This window comes from Corvus hawaiiensis, chromosome Z (genome assembly GCF_020740725.1).
Source record: "Corvus hawaiiensis isolate bCorHaw1 chromosome Z, bCorHaw1.pri.cur, whole genome shotgun sequence".
In the NCBI taxonomy this organism is placed as follows: Eukaryota; Metazoa; Chordata; class Aves; order Passeriformes; family Corvidae; genus Corvus; species Corvus hawaiiensis.
In genome coordinates this window covers 15,780,781-15,803,485 of record NC_063255.1, presented here as the reverse complement: position 1 = coordinate 15,803,485, position 22,705 = coordinate 15,780,781, and the positions used below count along the sequence as shown (strand labels likewise).

Genomic DNA, 22,705 nt, shown 5'->3' with positions numbered 1-22,705 from the left:
CATCCCAGGCAAGTTTCTTACATCTTCCCTCCACCACTTCACCTAAGGCCACCATCTCCACAGGTTAATCCCAAACTGCTTCAGAAAGTGCGTTCATGTCCTGAAAGGTCACTGCATCTTCTGACACAAGATGCCCCATTACAGGAACTCGAACAACCTTTCCCTGCTCACCTTCCTTCCCCCCACCACACAGGATTTTATTATTCCCCATCATGCCTCCCTCAGTCATCTCTTCCCCCAGACGGAAGAGAGCCAGTTTATGTAATTGTTCCATCTATGGAAACGGCTTCGTACCTTTAATTATTCCTGCCACCCTTCCCTGCACTTTCCCGACGTGTCTTTAAAAGGGTGCGGATGTGCAAGCGAGGGAGACGGGCTGCGAAGAAGGTGCGGTTTTGGTTAAAACACACTCTGCGCCCCAGGAGGGGAGGCTGTGGTCTGCCCTGACCCCGCTGCTGCCCAGCGGGGCCGCAGCCAGCCCCTGGCCCAGAGCCCTTGTTTGTCCCCGGGCAGGCTGCACTCCAAGCAGATCATTTGTGAGCACGGGGACGGCCAGCACCAGCTCCCCCACCCTGGGGCCCCCAAAGCTCCCGGCGATGAAAAGCCGGAACAAAAAGCATTTGCAAGGCCAGGGCTTGGGCACGGCGCGGGACACGCAGCACGAGCCCCCCCCCGCCGCGGGGACGGGGCCACCGAACAACACACAGCAAAACAGACGGGCAACAGTAAGTGCTGGTTTAGTACCACGATGACTCAGCCACTCCACGGGCAGTGCAGAGAGACCTCCGACTCTTCCAGCTCAGAGGGGCTCCACAGAGAGACCATGGTGGGAAACGAGGAGCCCAGGTGGCTACTCACACCCTGCCTGGGGACTCCGGAGAGCCAAAGACCCCAGCCTAGGCAGGACAGGGAGACCAATGTTGTGATCAAACCACAAGGGACGGACGAGATGTGAACTCCAAAGCGCCCTGTTCAAACACTCCATCAGTAAGGGGAAGCACAAAGAGGTTACAAAAGGACAAACATCTTAACAGCCTCAGACGTTCACCGGTGCTCAGCTTCGCCCACGAGCTGCAGCACCTGCACAACCAGATGCTTCCTCCTCAGTCTGTGGACAGGTGTGCAGGCAGGATGCTGTCCCCACGTTCCGCACCAACTCGACAGCATCAAGAGATGGGTTTTCTTCTCAAGACAGGCAGGTTTTCCCAGGACAAAATCCAGGTCACTGGGTCCAGACTGCTCCTCCAGCCAGGAGCCACCTCACTCCCAGTCCAACTCAGGCCGGGATGCTGGAAAGATCAAGGGGGAGACTCACATGGCAAAAGCCCAAACACACCCCCACCTCGGAAGGGGACGCGTGACAGGGCTTTGCAGCAGGACAGCACTGGCAGCGTGTGTGGCTCAGTTACCCAGTTTCCCTGCTAGCTGGCCACAGCTGCTGCGGAGCTGGGATGCACCGATGTCAGAGCAAAAGCTGTTTTAAACACAGACACTGAGCCTCCCACTGGACCAGGGCTTTGGAGTCTAGTGGCTTTTACACAATGAAAAAACATAACACAGTGTCAGCCCTCCCAGCCTCACACAGCTAAAGACTCTCAGCCACCCTCTGTTGCATAAGGACCCTGGCCCCGTCACACTGGGTGTTTGATCTGGCAACAATATTGTTCCTGGGCAGTGGACGCTCACCCACCACCCCTGTCAGACACATCAGAGCACCCCACAGAACCACAGAACCAATTAGGCTGGGAAAGACCTTTGAGCTCATCGAGTCCAACCTATGACCAAACACCACCCTGTCAAGCAGATCGCGAACCAACTGCCACATCCAATCTCTCCTTAAAAACCTCCAGGGACAGTTGACTCCACCACCTGGAGTCCACAAATAGGCAGTCCATTCCAATATCTAATCACCCTTTCTGTGAAGAAATGCTTCCTAATGTCCAACCTAAACCTCCCCTGGCACAGTTTGAGGCTTTGTCCTCTTGTCCTGTCCCTGGCTGCCTGGCAGAAGAGATGAACTCCCATCTGGCTATAATCTCCTGTCAGGGAGTTGCAAAGAGTGATAAGGTGCTCCCTGAGCCTCATTTTCTCCAAACATCCCCAGCTTCCTCAGCCAGTTCTCATAGGACTAGTGCTCCAAACCCTTCACCAGCACTATTGGCCTTCTCTGGACTCACTCCAGCACCACAATGGCCTTTTTAAGTGCCTCAGGGACTTGCTGTCCCACCTGCCCCCACCAGTCCCATATGGAGCAGGGCACACCTTATGCAGGCAGGGCTCTTGGGATGCCTACACTGCCCTGCACTCCCACAGCACGGCCCCACTGCTCCAGTGCTTTCTCCTCACAATTCCCACTTTGGGTCCAGCCCTCCCAGCCCTGCAAATTGCTTCCAGGACCTTGAACTTCCTTCAGCAGAGAAGGGCAATGGAGCTAGGGAAGGGTACAGGGCTCAAGTCTGATGAGAAGCAGCTGAGGGAGCTCAGGGTGTTCAGCCTGGAGGAGACTCAAGGGGGCCTTATCACACTTTATAGTGAGCTGACAGGAGGGTGTAGCGGGATAGGGGTCAGTCTCTTCTCCCTGGCAACAAGTGCGAGGACAAGAGCACAAAGCCGCAAGCTGTGTCAGGAGATGTTTAGGTTATACATTAGGAAGAACTTCTTCACAGAAGGACTGACTGGGCATTGGAATCGGCTGCCCAGGGAGGTGGTGGAGTCACCATCCCTGAAGGTGTTCATAAAAAGACTGGACATGGCACTTTGGTGCCATGGTCTGGTTGATAGGGTGCTGTCTAGTCATAGGCTGGACTTGAGCTCAGAGGTCTTTTCCAACCTCATTGACTTAGTGATTCTGCGATTCTGCACAACGCCAGCCCGGCCCGGGCCGGGGTCCTGGGGGGCTGCCAGACTCTGGGGGATGGGGCACAGGCCGTGCGTAGCCCCCAGCCCCGCAGAGCGTGCTATGTGCCCCTGGCGCTGTAAGAACCACCCACCGCCGCTGCACCGCCCCGGGTCCGGGTCACATCCCCCGCTCCCCGAGCCCCCGGACCCGCGGGCGGCGGAGGAGGGAGCGCTGAGGCACGGCGTGAGGCGCGGCTCCGCGGTGACGTCACACCTTTCCAGAAGATTCCCCGCGGGGATCCCGCCGCGGCGAGCGAGCGCCAGGCCAATCAGAGAGCGCCGAAAGGGCGGTGCAGGCTTGAACTGGCCAATGGAAAGCGGCGGCGGGGAGGCGCAGGGGGGAGAGGCGGGGAGGGGAGGGTCGGGGGCCCTCCTTCGCCCCGCCTCCCCTTCGGAGACAACCAATCAGCGCGGCGCAGCGCGGCGATGGACAGCCCCCCGGCCCAACAGGGGCGGGGCGCGCGCGGGCGGGACTCCCCTGACGTGGCGACAGGGGGGCGGGGGCGGGGGCGGCCCAGCGAGCCCGCGGCGCCCCGGGACAGCGGGAGCGGTGAGTGCCGGGGGGGGCCCCCCCGACCGCCCCCGGACCCCCACACCGACCCCCGCACCCCGGCCCCGCCTGCGCCACCGCGGCGGGACACCGTGGCGAGGGGGGGACAGTCTCCCTGCCGAGTGGGGTGATAGGGTGTCACTGTGGGACTGCCGTGCGGTGACAAGTTGTTGTCGTGGGGCTGGGGGGAATTAGTCCCCCCGCCCCATGGAGCGAGGCGGTTCGCCGTGGGGATGGGGGGGTCGTGTCACCCCGCACTGGGGGGTGACAGGGTGTCACTGTGGGGTGGGGCGTCACTCTCTGCGCCGTGACAAGGTGTTGCCGTGGGGCTGGGCGGGGGTCAGTCCCCCTCACGCCGGGGGTTGGCCCCGGGGCGTGACAAAGTGTCACTGTGGGGCGGGGGCGGCAGTGCCCCTGTCTCGGGAGTAACAAGGTGTCACCGTGGGGTCAGTACCCCTGCCCATAGGGTGACAGGGTGTTGCCATGGGACGGGGGCGTAATTTCTCTGCGCTGTGGGTTGACAAGTTGCTGCCATGAAGTTGGGGTGATTCGTCAGTCCCCCTGCCCTGTGGGGTGATAGAATGTCACTGTGGGGCTGGGGAGGATCAGTCCCTCTTTCCCAGGGCTGACAGGGTGTCATTATGGGACTGAGGTGGACAGTCCCTCTGCCTGAACGGGTGACCGGGTGTCACTATGGGGCTGGAGGCGATTGGCCCCTCTGCCCATGGGGTGACAGCATATGCCTGTAGGACTGGGAAGGAACGCTCGCCCCACTGCACCCATGGGGTGACAGTCTGTCCTGATGTGGGGGCTTAAACCTCTGCTTTATGAAGTAATAGGGTGTCCTCAGGGGCTGGCAGGATTGACCTCTCTGCCCCAAGGGGTGACAGGGTTTTGCTGTGGGTCTGGGAGCTTAGCCCCTTTTCTCCTTCATGGTTGGGGAACAGAAGCCAACCACTCTGTCCTGTCACCATGGGATGACATGACCTCTCTATGGGGCTGAAGGTGGGGGAGGAAGGGGTTGGCATCTCTGGCCCCTGTGGGATGTCAGGGTTTCTTGGTGGGGCTGTGGGTCAGGGTTAACTGGGCTGCCCTACTTGGTGACCACATGTCCCTGTGGGTCTGAAGGGGGTGGCAGGAAGGGGTTAATCCCCTCTGCTCCGTAACGGGGATAGTGCGTCCAAGTGAGGCTGGGAGAGAGAGATTAATACCCCTGCCATGGGGCTACAATACAGCTCTGTGGGGCTGGAGAGGGTGGTGAGGTTAGGGTTAACCCCTCTCTCCTGTTTCGCTTTGGAGGGAATAATGTGCCCTGTTTGAGCTATGTGGTCTGGCCAAGAAGGGGTCAACACTCCTCCACCACCATACTGGGGGTACCTATGTATCCCAGTGGGGCTGAACTGGCTGGTGAGAAAGTTGGTAACCTCCCACCCAGGTAACAGTAACAGGTTTAGAGGGACCAGCATGGAAGGGGTTAACCCCTGTCCCCAGTTGAGGTGACAGTGTCTCCTGGGAGGGCTGGCCAGGAGGGAAGGGTTAATCTGCTTTCCTCTTGGGGCAGACAGTGGGTCCCAGTGGGGCTTGATCATGGCAGGGGGTCATGTGCCCCCTGGACCCCGTGGGTCTGTGTACTGGGGCACAACGTGTGGGTGAACCCCCATGTGGGTGACAGCCCCTAAAAATTATAGTGCCTGTGGACTTGGGAGGGGGATAAATCCCATCCTCATGAAGTTCTTAGCCCCGCAATGGGGCTGGGCAGGGGGCACGGGGTGTCGATCTGTGCAATGAGGGGGTTTAACCCCATCCCCATGGCATTGTGAGCATCCTGCTAAGTCTGGAAATAGGGCACCCTACGCGGGGAGGCAGCATGGAGGGGCTTGACCCTATCTCCACACAACTGTGAGCAGCTGTGAGTGTGGCTGAAAAGAGGGGAACCTACCCGGGGAGACTCTGTGAGGGGCTTGACCCCATCTCCACCCAGGAGCCAGCACCAGATAGGTCTGGAAATGGGGGACCCTGTCAGGGGTGATAGCAAGTGGTATTTGACACCATCCCCAGCAGCACTTTGTGAGTATGGAAATGGGGGACCCTCTCTGGGGAGATTCTGAGCGGGGGTCCTGATCCGTGCCCACGCAGGAGGCGGCCGCCAGCGGGGCTGGCAGCGGGGGCTGTGCTGGCAAGAGGCACCGAGGGGAGGGTTAACCCCATCCCCACGCAGGTGCCGGCACCCCAGTGGGGCTGTCGGTGGGGAGGGGGAGGCGGGCGGTGCGTGTGGGGGCTCGGGGAGGGGATGATTCATTGCGGGTAGTCATGACATTGCTGCCTGGTTGCCTGCGCCTGCCATCCAGCACGGGCACGGGTGGCTCTGCCTGCCCCGGCGCGAGAAGATCCCCGCCAGCTCCCTGACTAAACCCGGGATACGCTGCCATGCCGGCCATCCTGCTCTTCTGGAGCCGCGCCGAGAGGTATGCACTGCCTCGGCACCCGCGCCTCGCCGAACCCACCCGGCTCGGAGCTCGGCGGGACCCCAGCCCCTGGGGCCGCAGCAGGATAGGGGCTGTCGCCCGCCCGGCGTTTTGCTTGCCGCGGGTGGGATGCAGGAGCTGCCTGGTGATGTTCCCAGTACGGCTGCCCAATTTCGGTGTAGGGCGTCCGGAGAGGATGCTCTCTGTGGCCCGCAAGTGATGGTGACAGACGGGGGAACGCGGTGGCATTGGCTTTCCTTGGCGCGCCTGAAGGTGACTTCTCAGAAGTAGGTTTTGCGCCGTGGGCTCGGGGGACGCACCGTCCCCGTCCCGCTGCCCTGCCGCCACGGGGAGCGCCGGATGCCGGGCGGGAGTGCGGCACTCAGATCCCTTCTGCCGGGGGACCGGTGCCGGCGCCTGGTGAGGGGGATACAGGGACCCCCATGCATCCGAACGGGAAAAGCTGGGGAGGTGCACATTGGTTAACGTGACTTTTTTCCATATCAACACCGCCCTACTTTTCTCCCTACCCGATTCGCCTGGCGGGTGCTCAGCCCTGGGCGTCAGCAGAGTCGTTTCTGGGGACACCGGGGGGCTCCTGGCTGCGCTCCCTGCGCTCCTCGGCGGGGGCTGCGTGGGGGACGTGACGGTACCGGGCGGCTGGGTGCCTTGCGGCAGCGGGGAAGAGGAATGCCAGAGCTGACGGATTAAGCAGAAGTGTCTTAATCTGTCAGTTTAACGAGAAAGCGTCGAGAAACCAATTAAAAGGAAAATTACAGCACGGCAAGTGACTCCATTGAAGGGTCTCTCCGTGCGCGGCTGGGAAGCACACAAAGGACGACAGCTCCCCAGCAGCACCGCGTTGACTGGAGGAGCCCTTTCGGACCCAACCTGGGAGCGAGGTCAGAGGCAACCACGGCTGCCGGGCTGGCGAGGAGCAGCCCTTTGGGTGTGCCGGAGGAGGTGGAGGAGGGGCCTCGCCAGCAGAGCATCCCTTGGCGGCGGCGGCATCCCCGGCACGAGCCGGCACCTTTCGCTCCGCCACCCTCCTCCCGCCCTCCAGTGCCTCCCGGCCGGGCACACAGCACCTGCCGCCGCCTGCGGACAGCCGCGATGTTTAAAATAAAACTAGAGCCTTTAAAAATGACAGCTTGGACTATGAATGTGTTCGTAAAGTTTCGGTAAGTGGGTTTCTGCCTCTCGACCTTGTGTCCTCATTAAACCATCAGTGCCTGTCTCTGGCATCCCGCGGTGACCTTGCACCCTGAGATGGAACAAAAAAAACCCTTGTGCCGTTGCCAGGGTGGGTTTGTTCCCTTAGATGACTGCCGAGCGGAGGGATTATGTCAAACGATCGCTATTCAGCTGGCGCGTTCGCCCAGCAGTTGCTCGGGCTGATGTCATGTGCGGGGCCGGAACAAAGATTTATTCTTTATTTAATTTTTTTTTTCTCTTTTGGTGTGGTTGCAAGAGGAGGATGGAGGCTGGGCTGGCTCGGCGGGGCATGGGAATGCCTGTGGTTTTCTCCAAGGCAGGGTGGCCGTGGCTTATCTGGAGGCATCCAGTTTGCAAGGGCAATGCAGAAATGCCTTTGCCTGCCTGAAACCCCCCACCGCTCCCGAGGGGGTTAAATGGGAAGGCAGGAGAGGATGACTGAGCAGAAGGGGGAGAGGATCGGTGGCAAGGCGCAGCTGATCCCAGAGAGGTGGGAGGGAAGGAGGGAGGCTCTGCGGGGACAGAGTCGTGTTTTACCACCATTGTGCATGTGAGCTGAGCCTCCGGAGTGTGCCTTAACCCACCGGGTCACCCGCCGGCACCTGGTCCTCTCTGGCACGGTAAACCGCGGCACCGGGATGCATTTCGGTACAGAAATTCCCCCCTCCCCTCGGCTCCCAGCCAGCCGAAGGGGTCCCCGGTCAGGTCAGAGATCCTCATCAGGCGTCCCCACCCTGGCCAAAGATCTCTCGCTGGGCAAGACCAGAGATCTTGTGGGTGGGGGCAGCATTTTGCCAGGAGGGGATGTGTTTTCATGGGAAGCGCTGCGGGGTTTTGGCCAGGTGAGGGGGTCCAAGTGGTGCTGTCAGGTTGGGCTGCGTGGGGTCGGAGCCAGATACTGTGGTTCCTGAGCAGCGACAGTTAAAGGTTTGTCACCTCTGTGTTGCTGGAGCTGGGGTGTGATGGGGTAGTCTGTAGCACAGCTTGGTTTGTTCTCGCTGTGGGAAGGTTGGCAACCTCCAGACAGGGCCAAATCCTGGTCCCAGTACTGGTTTCAGGGAGCCCCTGCCCTCCACTGGGGGTAGCTGTGGGGAAGCAGGGTGTTGGGTTGACCCTTGGTGGGGAGAATGGACAGGCTAGCTCTTGGCTCTCCTGCCTGTTGCTCGCCCCAGGGTCTCCTGCAGCCCCCCCGCCACTTAGGGAGGGTAAATGGGGAGGTGGGTGTGGGCTGGGGGCAGAGCATCCCCCAGCACCTGCGTGGGCTGGGTGCTGCTGGCGTCTCTGCTTGTAGGAGCTGGTATAGAAATGTGCTGGCATCTGGGAGCTGCCACAGGAGATGCTGTCAGATGCTCTTTATGCCCCCAGGGACCTCCTCCCACCTATTTTGTGCCCCCTGAGCTGCTGTACAGTGTTTGCAGATGCCCGTATCTCCCCTCACTGGGTCCTTCAGGGGTACCTTAGCCCCCCTCCCCATCTACAGCAAAGCACCTGCTTCATGGCTGGAGCAAAAAAAGAGCAGAAGTTGGTGGTTTGGAAGGAGGTGGCCAAATGTGGGGCCGATTTCCAAGCCCCTGTAGGTGGTCATTGCCCAAGGCATGACCCAAGGCAAGTGTTGGATGCTTGATGTGGCTGCCAGGGGCTCAGTGTAGCACCCAGGCAAGGATCCTAGCGGAGCATAGCCACCCTTGGTTGACCTGTGGTGGCTGGGGGGTCCCTCTGTGACTTCCAGTGGGAGGTCATGGATAGAATAAGGATGGGGAGAACATGTGGTAGCTTGTATGATGGTGAAAAAAAGGGCCAAGGCTCACACCCTATGCCAAAATCCATCTGCTGGAGGGGCACAGTGAGTTGAGGTGGCTCAGGTGTATTTGGAGCAAGGATGGGGTGAAACCTGGACTGTAACAGGGAGCACAATATGAGCAGTGGGAGTGCAGGTCTGCTGGGGCAGCACCTGGGGAGCAGGGTCAGCACTGAGTGTGAGAGGGGCCAGGCAGGACCCTGAGGTTCAGGGTATCAAGTGTTTGCTGTCAGATAGCCAAAAGTCGAGGAGCACTGGGAAACATCTGTGAAGAAGCGTGGGACTTGTTAGCTTTTTCCTGGAGGAGCAGCCCTGCCATCTCTCCTGGCTGCTCCCTGGGTGGCTGCAACTCCAGCGGTGGGGGATGAATTACAGCCACCGGGTTTTCCATGCCTTAGTATAGGCATGGGCATGGCCTCGGCCCCCGCACGATGGAGCGAGTGAGCCCTGAGTTCCTGGCTTACTGCAAGATCCAGTTGGAGGCTCTCAGGGAGTGCAAGTCAGGCTAGAAAGTGTTGGGTTTTTTTTAAACAAAAAAAGAAAAAAGCCCTCCCACCATCACAAGATGTTTCTGTCTAACGGCTCCGTTCTCTCTCCGCTAAATACAAATTATGGCTCTGACAGCCGGAGGCGCTTATCAGCTGAATTCCAATTGCTTTCAGGAACAAAATGTTTGAAGTTCCTTTAAGGTGAAGGCACAGCGTGGTCCCTGCCACTGCTTTCAGCCTCCAAAACCTGCTGTCATCACCCTGACTTGGGTCTCAGGTCCCCAGCTGGGAGAGAACAAGGTAAGGGGGTGGACACAGGCAGGCAGCTACATTTGGGCATAGCTCAGCCCTCCTGACTCAGGCAGGGGGGGACAGACAGGGACGTGGTCCTGGCCTGACGTTAGCAGTGGCGTGGCCCCTATAATAGCGCCGTGCCCCGACTTGGGCTCTCTCTCCCTGTCAGCCTCAGAGATGAGTCTGTCCATCCCTGCCGTGGGGCTTAGCAGGGTAAAACCAGAGCTGGGACACATTCTGGCACCAGGGCTCTGACCTCTGTTGGGAAGCGTGGACTTGAGCCAGCTCTGGTGCTGCTGGCCCTTGGGACGCAGGGAGCATCGGCTCCGTGATAAGTGTGTGCTGGTCCCGTCCCCAACTGCTCCAGTGTGATATTCACCTTACGAAGAGCTGTCTTTCTCCTTTCAGGAATAAGTATTCGGCTCCCGGCAGCGTTGCCGTCATGGGGAAGGACTATTACAAGATTTTGGGCATCCAGAGTGGCGCCAATGAAGATGAAATCAAGAAGGCTTATCGGAAAATGGCCCTGAAATATCACCCCGATAAGAATAAAGACCCCAACGCTGAGGAGAAGTTCAAGGAGATTGCAGAGGCTTATGATGTCCTGAGTGACCCCAAGAAACGAGCTGTATACGACCAGTACGGAGAGGAAGGTAAGGGGATAAGCACTGCCCACTGGGAGGCAGGGATGTGGAGTCCAAATCAGTTTTAGAGGTGAAGGGAGGGTTTTCACAAAGAGGTGGTTCAGTGTTTCATGCCTATTCCTGAAATGGGAATGGTTTCCAAAGAATCAGAGAGAGTGAATGCTCCACAGGTGTCAGAAATCACCTCTTATCCTGCTCCTCCCCAGGCAGCTTCACTTTTCCAGCAATTTGTCACCTTGCTTCCTGGGGTGGCTGGGCTCTCCCTGCTCTCTGCCCCAAAACTCCAGGCACCAGCTGAGAAATGGAAGTGAAAGGAGCTCACCTCCTGGGTCATACCTGGGGTAGTTCGTTAGCAGCTCTTTAAATGACCTAAATAACACAGCAGAGACTCGCTGCTCTGCCCACATTCCCCCTGCACTTGGGCACTGGTCCCATTGTCCTCCCTGGTACAGGCTGACCTACAGGATTCAAAGCTTTTCCCAATTTAAGTAATAGGTCCTTGTTTTGAAACCAAGCGGCTGCTGTTGTCTGGTGGTTGGCACGGAGGAGGAGGAGGAGGAGGAGAGCCGCTCCAACGAAGGCGGCCTTATTAGTCGAAGATGGAAGAGCGCAACCCCATTCGAGGAGAGTGCTGAATAACATCTGCATTAATCAGCCCAGGACTTGGGTGCTTAAAAGAGCAGGAGGTCTGGCAGGAGCAGGCTGCTGGGTGGAAGAGGCAGCTCCTCTCTCAGGCAGGTGCATCCCCTCACAAGCCACCGGCAGGATTAAGCAGCAGTGGGTTAATTGTTGACCTGTTAGTTATGTCAGGGCTATGATGGATGCACCAGGCACAGTGATTTGCCGCCCTGTAAAATGAGAAGAGACTGTCTCAAGTGGGAAACCAGCTTTTCCCGGGAGGCCTCAATGAAATCGGACCTCGCTCAGGCTGGCGTCATGGGATTAAAGGTGAAACCTCCTGGCTGTACAGTCTATTAGGAATGGGGCTCACTGGGGATTTGGCAAAATCCCCATAGCCTGCAGGCATCTAAAATAAGAGTGAATTAAGGAAGAGGGTAAGAGTGTCCCCCTTGCTGCCCCATCAAGTTAAAGACCATCTTCCCCCATGCCCCATCAGAGTTGAATCTCTCATGGTCCATGACCCCCCCCCACACACCTTTTGTTTCCCATTTGTTTGAGCAACGGAGGTCAGCATTTTGAGGAGCTTCTGGGTCCCACATTCTGTGTAGGCAAGGTGAAGCACAAAAGCCCCTTCAACCCACTCAGAATACTGACTTCAGCACTCAGAAGAGACCCCCAAACTTGTCCTGCTTGGAAGGGGCGTGGGGGACTGGGACAAAGGACAGCCTGTCAGAAACAGTCCTTCACTGTCACTGGTGTGCCCTGAAAATAGTCCCTGAGCTAGGCTTGGCTTAACCCTTCCCAACCCTCCTGGTCAAAAATAGCCTTGCAAAGCATGTGTGACCTCTTTGGGGGGCACTTGTCATGTGCCTTGACTCCTTGGGACCTGGGAGGAGTTGCAGTGACGTAAGGCTCAGCCTGGGACCTGGCAGCAGAGTTTCCCATGGGAAGGGTTGCCGGATGATCCAAACCCGGAGCTTACCTGGCATTTTACAGCCAATATGCAGGGAGCTGCATGCTGACCTGGAGGTCTGCTCACTTCCACCTGCCTATAGAATCATTGAGGGTGGAAAAGATCTGTAGGATCATTTAATGATGCACTGCCATGTTCACCACAAACCCATGTCCCTAAGTGCCACATCCACACAACTTCTGAATATTTCCAAGGATGGTGACTCCATCACTTTGCTGGGCAGCCTGTTCCAATGCCTGACCAACTTTTCTGTGAAGAAATTTTTCCTAATGTCCAGTCTCAGAGACAAGGAAATTGGGACAGGAAGGAGCCTGCTCATGGGGAAAAATGGAGATGGGCTGATCAGGATATGTTTTAAATTAAAATTAGGTGAATTGGGTGGAGAGAACCAAAGAGGTCCTTCAGTAGGGATAGAGGGAACAAAACCTGAATGAATTCGGAGCTTGCAGGGTGTAGGGGTAGGACTGTGTGTCATGGGTGGAGATGGTGCCTTCACAGTGGTTGGGCTGGAGGTGGTGATCTGCACACCAAAGGAGAGGGTGGAAGAACTGCCTGGAGGTGGCAGAGGTCATTCTCCCACTTGGGCAGTGCAGTCCCAGCAGAGCATTCCCCCACAGGGAGCATTCATGTCTCCTCTTCCCCCTTCTCTTCCAGGCCTCAAAACTGGAGGTGGCTCTTCAGGTGGCTCAGGGAGCACCTTCCACTACACTTTCCATGGAGACCCCCATGCCACCTTTGCGTCCTTCTTCGGAGGCTCCAACCCTTTCGACATCTTCTTCGCCAGCAGTCGCTCCCGGATGTTCAATGGCTTTGACCAGGAAGACATGGATATGGATGACGACGATGACCCTTTCAGTGCCTTTGGCCGGTTTGGCTTCAATGGCATTAATGGGGTTCACCGGCGGCACCAGGAGTCCCTGCACACGCGGAGGAAGGTCCAAGACCCACCTGTCATCCATGAGCTCAAGGTGTCCCTGGAAGAGATCTACCACGGATCCACCAAGAGGATGAAGATCACTCGCAGAAGGCTCAATGCTGATGGCCGGACCATGCGGACTGAGGACAAGATCCTAAACATTGTCATCAAGCGGGGTTGGAAGGAGGGAACCAAAATCACATTCCCCAAAGAAGGGGATGCCACTCCAGACAACATCCCTGCAGACATTGTCTTCATCCTCAAGGACAAGCCTCATTCGCACTTCAAGAGGGACGGGACGAATGTGATCTACACGGCAAACATCAGTCTTAAAGAGGTGGGTACGGCTGCTAAATCCCGTGGGATGGGAGGTGGCACTGGTTCATGACATTTGGGGCAACTCTGGATAGGAAGGACCAGGTAGGTCGCAAGAAAGGAACTGCAGAAGCCAACTTGGTCTTGGTTTTGGAGGTTCTTGACCTCAGTGCTGGATGTGGGACACGGACGCTGCAGTCCCTACTAAACACACCTCACTTCTTGTGCCAATACAGGTGGTATTTATTAATTTTCTCCCTTCTCCATATGTCTTGTTTTTCCATTTTAGCGTAGGGTATTCACATGTGGAACATCCTCTGTAGGAACAAGGGAAAACCCGGGTTGGCTGGCATCCATCTGATTCCTGCTTTTCCTGTACCTGAGCCTGCTGTGGCATAGTTACTGCCTGGGGTTTCACCAGGTGCCTCTCCCTGTAGGCAGAGAGTGGGATCACGTGGAAGAAAGTGATCCTTCGCCCTCCCTGAGCAGTGCTTTAGCTGTTTTCCTTGATTCTGAGATAAAGAACCAAACAAAGTAAATACCCAGGCAATGAGTAAAACTCGACACTTCCGGGCTGCCAGTCCTGGAGGTCACGGCGGGGCTGGATGCATCAGATCATCCAGCAATCTGCACGAAGGTGGGAGAGGAAAGGGGAGATTACCTCAGTACAAGATGTGCTGTTCGCCACCGCTGCTGTAAAACTACCTTTTAATAAATCCCAGCTGGCAGCTGCATTTAACGTTGACACTTTTGGCAGCTGCCATTTGCTGTTCCTTTCAGACGGTAGACGCTGTCTGTCTTCTTAATGTGCTGATTTTTTTTTCCTTCCTGAAGGCAGATTTATGTTCTCAAATGCGTTTAATAGAAATAAGCTCAATGGGCCAGACCTGAGGCAGGGAAACGTGATCTTGTGAAGTGTGCCGGCGAGTCAGGAGAGTTCTGCAATGGCTCTGCATCCCAGCTCGGGCTGTGCCACTGGTGGCAAAAAGCATGTGGGCCAGGCAGAGCTAGGCACTCCTGAAGGAAGCTCAGCTCCACTTAACCTGCAGACTCAGAAGTAGAGTTTCCCTCACAGTGCAAAGTGCAGAGGTTTATTCCTGCAATAGCTGGTTCTCCTGGCTGATCCAGAAATACTTGGGAGAGACTGCCTTATTTATGGAGCTGTGCATGCCATATCTCAGATATTTCCTTCTGTTCATTCCTCTTATCAGTAAAGTTAACCCTGTGCTGACTGTGCTGATGCCCAGACCATGTTAGCCCAAGTTTGTGCACTGCTCAGGCTGGAGGGACTCGTGCCTGGAGTTGACCTTTGAGCAGCAACCAGAGAAACTTACTCCAGCTCCACATACTGTTGCACCAGAAGTGTTGGACACCTGTGAGCTCCATGAGCAAGGCCTGCAAGCTGGCAGTGGGTTTGCACAATGCAGTCACAAAGCAGAAAATTGCTGGTCCAGGCAAATTCCTCATCTCTTTCAGCTGGAATTTCTGGTCTCTGACCTCCCCCACCACAAACCCAACATGCTGGGTGTCCTCATGGAGCTGCTGGTCTGGCTGTCATCCCCAGCCTGCTGCTTGCCAGGGCAGTGTGATGCTCTGCTGCATTTGTCTTCCAGGAAAAGAAGTTCCTTAAGTGCTCTGGAGCACGATCAGATGCTGGGAGCTCTCCAATTCTGTATGCTACCACCTCAATATGTGACAGAGCACAACTTCTCCATCTCCTCAGCCTCTGGGTGCTCTCCTTGCACCTTCCTCCTTGCAAGGCTGCCTTTTCTAGCCTGAGTTAGTTCTCTCATGTCACTGCCATGAGAGAACATAGTGCCATCAGGAAAGCTGGCATGTGATGGGTGCTTCGCCCCACTCTCAGCTGTGCTGGAGGGCCCTCCCAGCCCTCAAGTCCCAGCCCTGTTTGGTGCCTGGCCAGGGCAGTGCAGGCTTTTTGCCACCTGTCTGCTGCAGAATCAAAGATGTATGAGTGCTTTTCCTGGGATTTGTTGTCTTCCTTCTTAAAATCAGAGGCGTGTGCCACAGTGGGGAGCTGCAGGAGGGAGGAGGCTCAGCGCTCCGCCAGCAGCTGCCTCTGCTGGGAGGCAGTGCTGCTGGCAGGGCGTTGTGCCCGCCTGGCTGCTGCCTAATGCCTGCCCTCAGCACCATCCTGCTTTGCATCCTTTACCCGGCATTACCTTCCTTGAAGCACCTGCAGCTCAGCTCATCCCGGCTGGGACACAGCCGATGCCGACATCCTCCCTGGTGGCTCCGCTGCGAGCAGAGGTGGACCCAACACTGACCTAGATAAAGCTCTTCTCACACAGCACAGCACTCAAACCCAGGGTGATTTCATCCCCAGAGATGAACCAAGCCTCTTTCTAGGATGCGGGGTAGCTCCCGCAGTTACTGGTGTTACTTCAGCAACCGTTTTCCCAAATGCCAGCAAAGTTGAGCAAGAAGAATGAAAAATAGGGACATACGGCGGGGGAGCGATTGCCTCGGATTCTTGCGTCTTGGCTCTGGGAAGGAAACATTAAGATCCTGTCTGCCTTCGCTGTTACTGCCCGCTTCTGCTCACATCTCTGTCTGCTTTCCCCATCCACGTGTTCCCATAGGGAGTTCTTGTGCTCCTTTCCATTTTGTGGCTGGAGGTGTCCTTTTCTTGGGACACGTGGGCACATGCAGCCATGGCACACAGCACTGGGCACCAGCGAGCAGGAGGGCTTTGGCATCCTTGCCTGAGTGCACAGCAGAAACTCCTTGATGTGGGAAGATTGTCCTTTGTTTACCCCCCAACCTGCTGGAGATCAGCCAAGCACCTGCTGCTCACACAGAGCTGATGATGGCATCCTCCAGCAGGCTAAAGACTTCATCCCTGGAGGACACGCTCTCCAGGAGGAGACCTGTGCAGGTGAGCCATGCAAGGAGACAGGACCTTCTCCTTTGTTCTCCACTCACCAGAGACCCCCAACCAGCCCTGGCACAGATCCCACTGCAAGCCCTCTGGTTCAAAGCCTTGGTTCAGCTGCAGAAGCCCCATCCATCATCTCAGAGCCAGTGGCCAGCATGAGATGTTTCTCCTGGTGCCTGTTCCTGCTCTGACTCTGGAGGCTTTTTCTGGGGAGGGGAATGCAGAACATTCCCCCACCTACCCCAGAAACAGCAATTGCATCTTCCTCCACTCTCCTTGCAAGGTGCCTTGGGAGGGCTGGGACCCCCAGGACCCAGTTCAGACCTGTGCCAGCCCCCACATGGAAGCTCGAGGCTGTAGCTCAGCAACCCCCCACCCCCTGCTCCCTTCCAGAAGCATCGTTCTGCAGTCCTCTTGTTCAGCCCTTGCCGAAAGCCTGGAGACGATCCTGCCCACATGTACGACAGAGCTGTCTGAGTTATTTAAGGACACAAGGATTTTCTTGCTGCATTCCCGTGTCACGTGGCTCGCCAATGCAGGCCAGTGTGCGGCTGCTGCCAGGGGCTGGGGTACAGCAGGGTGGCACCCCCACACCGGCTCCTGGCTGTGCAGTGGGATGGGAGACAGGAACCAGCCCCTCCAGCGCCCCAGCTCCCAGGGAAGCTCAGTGCCACAGCCACAGCATTGCCCCATGCTGGCATCGTCTTGTGGGGGCTGTCAGTGACAGGGCTGGGACATGGGACATGGGCTGTGCTATAGATAACCCCAGCACCGGGCAGAGCTGCCGTGCTCTGGAGGGTGACAGCTGATGGGCTGTGGCGGCATCCCATGATCTCAGCTGGGTTTTCGGCTGCCTGAGGCTGGGCAACGAGGCTGGAAAGGGGCTAAATTTAGCCTGTGCTGTTGCTGTGGGTGGCTGGGTGCTTGCTGGTGGTGCCTTCTGGGCAGCCCAGGAGGTAGGAAGGAGAGTCCTTCCCCCCATGAGGGCTGGGGCACCCCTCTCCTGGGGCACCCCTCTCCTGGGGCACCCCTCTCCTGCACATCTCCTGCAGCCCAGTTCATGGTGGTTGGACCAGGCTGGCACCAGCAGCGAGCTGTGCTTGCACTGGTGAGCATCACCCAATGCTCTTGGGCAGCATCCAAAGGGAGCTGGGCAGTTCAACCCAGGGAGCAGCCAGTGGGGAGACAAGATGTGGTTGTTGGGATGCTCTGGGGTGTCACCCCATCTGATGGCCTGTCCCCTCCTCCTCCCTCAGGCCTTGTGCGGCTGCACCGTGAACATTCCCACCATCGATGGACGGGTGATCCCACTTCCCTGCAACGACATCATCAAGCCGGGGACAGTGAAGAGACTACGTGGGGAGGGGCTGCCCTTCCCCAAGGCCCCCAGCCAGCGAGGAGACTTGATCGTGGAGTTCAAAATCCGCTTCCCGGACAGAATAGCTCCCCAGACGAGACAGATCCTTAAGCAGCACCTCCCATGCTCCTAGAGCCCAGGGACTCTCCTCCAAAGCAGCAATACTCCAAACGCATGTGCCGCAGCACCTGGCCCACACAGAGCCAAGGTGCCACAGCACTTTTAAATGCAAAAAAAAAAAAAAATCCAACCCCTCACACTACTTTTCTCCCTCAAAAAACCCACCCGACCCACCCCCTATCCATCCTTCTTGGCCGGTTTTTTACTCCAACAATGGGGAGACTCCTGTCTGCCACAGCTCTCCCAGCTGCCACACCTTTTCTTTCTCCCCAGAGGTCCATCTTTTCTGCCTCGCGTGAGCGGGAGCCGTGGGCCCTTTGCCCGGGGAGGTGCGTCGTGTTGTGGGTTTTTTATGTCACCTGCTTTTCAGGCCACTCTTCCCACAAGAAGCTGGACTTGTCGGGGTCCGGCGCAGTGTAAATAGGACTCCGCAGGATCTGGCATCCCCGCTGCTGGTTTTTCTCTTCCCCTCTTTGATACTTGCTGCTGTTTGGGGTCCCGGCTGAACCGCGGTGCCAATCACTCCTGCCTGCGGTGGCCCCCCCAGTAGCCGGACAATTTCTCACCTGGGGCCATGGTACCAAGTCCAACCGTGGTCCTCTCTGCTGTGCCAAGCCTACACCGAGCCTCGGCTGTGCCAAACAACGGAGCACGTGGGGATGGTCCATCCAGCCTCCTGCCCCTGCCCGGGGATGTCCCCAGTGCCCGTGGGCAGCACTTGCCTGCACCTGCTGCCCACAGGCCCCCAGCCAGCAGGAGGAGGGGGGAAAGCCCAGGGTGGAGCTTTCTTTTTTCAGATGTGTTGAGTTTGCATTGCTGCTTTTATTTTTTAAATACATATATATAGAGCTTATTAGATAAACTTCGTAAGGGTTTTTCTCTGCCTGTATTGGGGATACTGGCCTGACGCACCCAGGCTTTTTTTGAAAGGGGGATGATTCAGCCACACGAACAGCAAACCCTTGGAGTGGGGTTGTGTGTGCGTGTAGCACTAATCTGGGTGCAAAAGCAGAGCCAAGCGTGAGCAGAGCTGTGGGTTTCACTAGTGTTTCAGGTCAAATTAGGGATTCTAATAAGAAGAGAGAGGCGTGTGTATATATTTTTCTACAGGGACAATTCATTCAGGAGGTGTTTCTGGACATCAGGGCGGAGCTGGGAGGTGCATGAGGCAGTCTGTTTAGTGGCTCCATTTTCAAATACTGTATTTTTTTAAAACATTTGGATTTCCATCAGGAGAATTTTTATATTTCTTACCTTTCTCGGCCCACTCTGCCTCAGGCCAGTTTTTTTTCCCAGGAAAGGGCTGCTATGGAGCAGGAGGCGCGTTCGACCTGGCTTTGTACAGCTCTTTTTTGACCACAGCACCACCAAGAAAACCCCTGCCAAAATATTCCCCCCCACTCCAGGAATCCTTTTTTTTTTTTTTTTTTTTTTAATTTCTTAAAGAAAAAAAAAGAGAATTCACTGAATTGAAGTGGGGGGTCCCTGGGGGCAGGGGCTGTGTGGGGGGTGTCTGTGGGGCTGGGGGTACAGCTGTGCAGTGTTACCCTGTGGGGCGAGGAGACCTGTGAGGTGCTGCTGAATCAGTCGCCCGCTTTGGCCAGCGAGGGGAGGCCACTGGTTCCCTCCACTGGTCCCTGTGGAGTTCAATGTGGAGAAATGTGGTGGACGCCGTGAGCGAGAAGACAGGCCAGCGCGCAGACGCAAGCTGATTTGTTTTTCTCGGTTTCAACGAGACCTGAATGTTTTATAGTGGGGTTTTTTGTAATTTTCTTTTTTTTTTTTTTTTTTTTTTTTTGTAATGTCAGTATTGAGAGAAATAAAGAAGTATTTTGAAAAATACACTTCCTTGGGGTGTGTTGTGATGGGAGGTGTCAGGCTGGGCTCCAGTAGACAGCGGGCAGAGGGCTCTGTGCCAGGGTCATTGCCACCACCAGCCTGGCCAGGTGCCCTTGTGGCTGGCAGGGAGAGGGAAATGTATTTGTTCTGGTCCCTGGTGCACAGAACCTTCAGGGCCTGATAATGAGGGGATGGGAATGAATACATGACATGCTTGGTCCTGAATGGCTGCTCCCCTCATGCATGGCCTCAGTTGTGCTGACCACATTGCCAAGGACTGGGAGTAGAGGGTGCTGGTGAGGGGCTCTGTCCCCTCAGGGCTCTGGGACATGGCTAACATGGGCAGTGGGATGGTCAGTGAAGGGCTGCAGGGGGAGGCTGGGAAGAGCAGTGCCCATCTCAGAAGGACACTGGGGCACGGTGAGAGCCAGAGGCATTACTGGCACCCATGGAAAGTCCTGCTGATGCCAGGGAATGTTTGCACAATGCTCCCATCAGGAGCAATGCACAGGGACAGGAGATGAGAGCAAAACCCACGGGCCTTGTGCCTGTCTCTCAAGTCCGGTGTGTGGCTCAAGAGGATTTGATTTTGGGTGAGAATAGTCAATGAATTAAACTGTATGGTGTTAATTGCTGCATAACACTGCATATAGTTTCCATGGCCACTATATGCCCATCACCCTCACTGGGCACCTCACCTCTCCAAATCTGGGGATATGGACCCAACTCTCCTTTGATTGCCATGTTAATGAAGGATGAGCTTTGATGAAACCAGCCAAGCCCAGCAGTGATGGAATCAGAACTGGTTCCTACATGTGACACCACCACACACCATTATTCCTGCCCCAAAAGATTCTTAGGACAGATGAAGCCCAAATCACAGACTAAACAGCCTCAAGGGACTTTGTAGGGAGGGTGGTCCATAGACAGGGGGAATGGTGTCACCACAGAATCAAAGAATGATTTGGGTTGGAAGGGACCTTAAACCTCATTTCATTCTACCCCTCTGCCATGGGCAGGGACACCTTCCACTCAACCAGGTTGCTCAAAGTGCCATCCAGCCTGGCCTTGACCACTGCCAGTGATGGGGTATGCACAAATTTTCTGGGCAACCTATGCCAGTGCTTCACACCCTGACAGTAAAGAATTTCTTTGTGATATCCAATCTAAATCCCCCCTCTTTCAGTTTTAAGCCATTACTCTTTGTCCTGTCACTACATGCCCTTGTCAAAAACCTCTCCCCATCCTTTTTATAGGCTCGCTTCAGGCAGTGGAAGGGATCAAAAGACTGATATCAGAAGACAGGAAAGGTGATGGGGTATTGGGAAGTGGGGGACCTGGCATGATGTAAATGGTATGGAAGAAGTGGTGGTTTCATCTGGGATAGTTAATTTTCTCCCTAGTAGCCGTTTCAGTGCTGTGATTTGGATTCAGGATGAGAATCATGTTGATAACACGCTGATGTTTCAGTTGTTGCTCAGCAGTGCTTACCCTTACTCAAGGACTGTTTGGTTTCCCATGGTCTGCCAGTGAGCAGGTGCACGAGAAGCCAGGCGGGAGCACGGCCAGGAGAGCTGACCCAAACTGGCCAAAGGATTATCCATGCCATAGAACACCATGTCCAGTGTATAAAATGGGGAGAATGAGTACTCACTCATTCTGCTGCATGGCATGGCTGCATGGCACTTGTGAAACCTCAACAGTCCTTTCTGGTGCCCAACATGGGCCCAGAGGATGGAGTAACAAGAGATCTGAGCAGACTGTGTTAGACGAGGCTTGCCATAAGCATTTGCTGTATTAGTTTAATAGTTTCTGGTCACACGGTTGTTTTGTTTGCACTGAAGAATTCCTGTGCATGTGCTCACAGGAGCACCTTGCTTGGTGCGTGTCCCCTGTGGTGGCATTGGTCCTCCATGGGGCCTGGGTGGGTTTTTCTTTGCACTAGTGGCTTATAGGTGTCTCTAAGTGCCACATCTACACCATCCCTGAAATTTTCCATGAAGATGTGCAGATCTGGTGCTTAGGAACATGGTTTAGTGGTGGACTTGGCAGTGGTGGGTTAATTGTTGGACTCTATAATCTTAGAGGCCTTTTCCAACCCAAATATTCTGTGATTCTATGATGCACATCTTTTAAATACTATGGGGATTTCACTGGGAGAAGAGACCCATCGCCGCCTGGCTACAGCCTCCTATCAGGTCACTGTAGAGAGTGATCAGGTCCACACTGAGCGTCCTTTTCTCCAGGATAAACACCTCCAGCTCCCTCAGCTGCTCCTCACAGGACTTGTGCTCCAGACCGTTCCCCAGCCCAGTTGCCCTTCCCTGGACACGCTCCAGCACCTCAGAGTCTTTCTTACTGTGGGGGGCCGAGAACTGGACACAGCACTTGGAGTGTGGCCTCACCAGTGCCCAGTACGGGGGGACAGTCACTGCCCTGGTCCTGCTAGCCACACCATTGCTGATACATTCAGGATGTCCTTGGCCTTCTTGGCCACCTGAGCACACTCCAGCTCATGTTCAGCCACTGAAAAACAGCAGGTCCTTTCCCACCTAGGAGTTTTCCAGCCACTCTGTCCCAGCCTGGAGCTGCAGGAGGTTGTTGTGATCCAAGGGCAGGACCTGGCACTTGTCCTGGTTGAATCTCACACAATTGGCCTCAGCCCACAGATCCATTGGTACAGCAGAATCTCCGTTTGTGAGACAAATCTGATACAAGCACTCAGCACTGCCATCCCCTCTGTATTTCGGGAGCCATCTGTTGGGAACTGTTCATAACTGCAACCTTTGGCCCTTTTCCTCGGAGAGTCAAACTATGGGAGAAGTATTTTTCTGCATCTCCCTTCTTTCACAGAATCAGTCATAGAATGGGTTCGGTTGGAAGGGACCTTAAAGCTCATCTCATTCCAACTCCCTGCCATGGGTAGGGACACCTTCCACTAGACCAGGCTGCTCAAAGCCCCATCCAGCCTGACCTTGAACATTCCTAGGGATGGGGCATCCACATCTGTAATCCCTTCCTGCCTTCCACCTTTGGAAGCCCTCCATTCCCCCAGACTGGTAACAGCAGGCATCCTTTTAGGGAACAGGCAGGGGATGGGGTACCTGGTGATTTTACCTGCGAGAACATGGAGACGAGACAAGAACGTGGGAAGGAAAACCTACCTTGACCATAGAGACACAGGTATGGGAATTGCGAAGGAAAACAATCAAAAATGGGGGTTCTTCCAGAATATTCGCTGCCCAGTCTCCAGTGGGTAGTTTCCCAGGCAGAGTCCAAGGGTTGATGGTATTCCTGATCCTATGGCAAGAATGAA

General features: G+C 55.9%; 1 protein-coding gene across 6 annotated transcripts; it reads left to right on the top strand.

The window, feature by feature from the left end:
- Positions 1-3,368: 3,368 nt before the first annotated feature.
- On the top strand, positions 3,369-18,992 carry DNAJB5 (DnaJ heat shock protein family (Hsp40) member B5). Of its 6 annotated transcripts, none has more exons than XM_048292105.1 (4): positions 3,369-3,448; positions 10,117-10,361; positions 12,601-13,199; positions 17,330-18,992. In XM_048292105.1, exons 2-4 carry the CDS (start codon positions 10,151-10,153, stop codon positions 17,561-17,563), a joined length of 1,044 nt encoding a protein of 347 aa, XP_048148062.1. In that variant the 5' UTR covers positions 3,369-3,448; positions 10,117-10,150; the 3' UTR covers positions 17,564-18,992. The 6 variants fall into 6 exon arrangements, with proteins under 6 accessions (XP_048148062.1, XP_048148061.1, XP_048148060.1 ...); XM_048292104.1 differs by lacking the exon at positions 3,369-3,448 and adding an exon at positions 5,738-5,913; XM_048292103.1 differs by lacking the exon at positions 3,369-3,448 and adding an exon at positions 5,928-7,094.
- The last annotated feature ends 3,713 nt before the right edge of the window (positions 18,993-22,705 follow it).

Coding starts and splice junctions, on each gene's coding strand:
- DNAJB5 (XM_048292103.1), top strand. CDS start 7,027: ATGTTTAAAATAAAACTAGAGCCTTTAAAAATGACAGCTTGGACTATG. Junction 7,095..10,116: donor AATGTGTTCGTAAAGTTTCG/GTAAGTGGGTTT, acceptor TTCTCCTTTCAG/GAATAAGTATTCGGCTCCCG. Junction 13,200..17,329: donor CAAACATCAGTCTTAAAGAG/GTGGGTACGGCT, acceptor CTCCTCCCTCAG/GCCTTGTGCGGCTGCACCGT.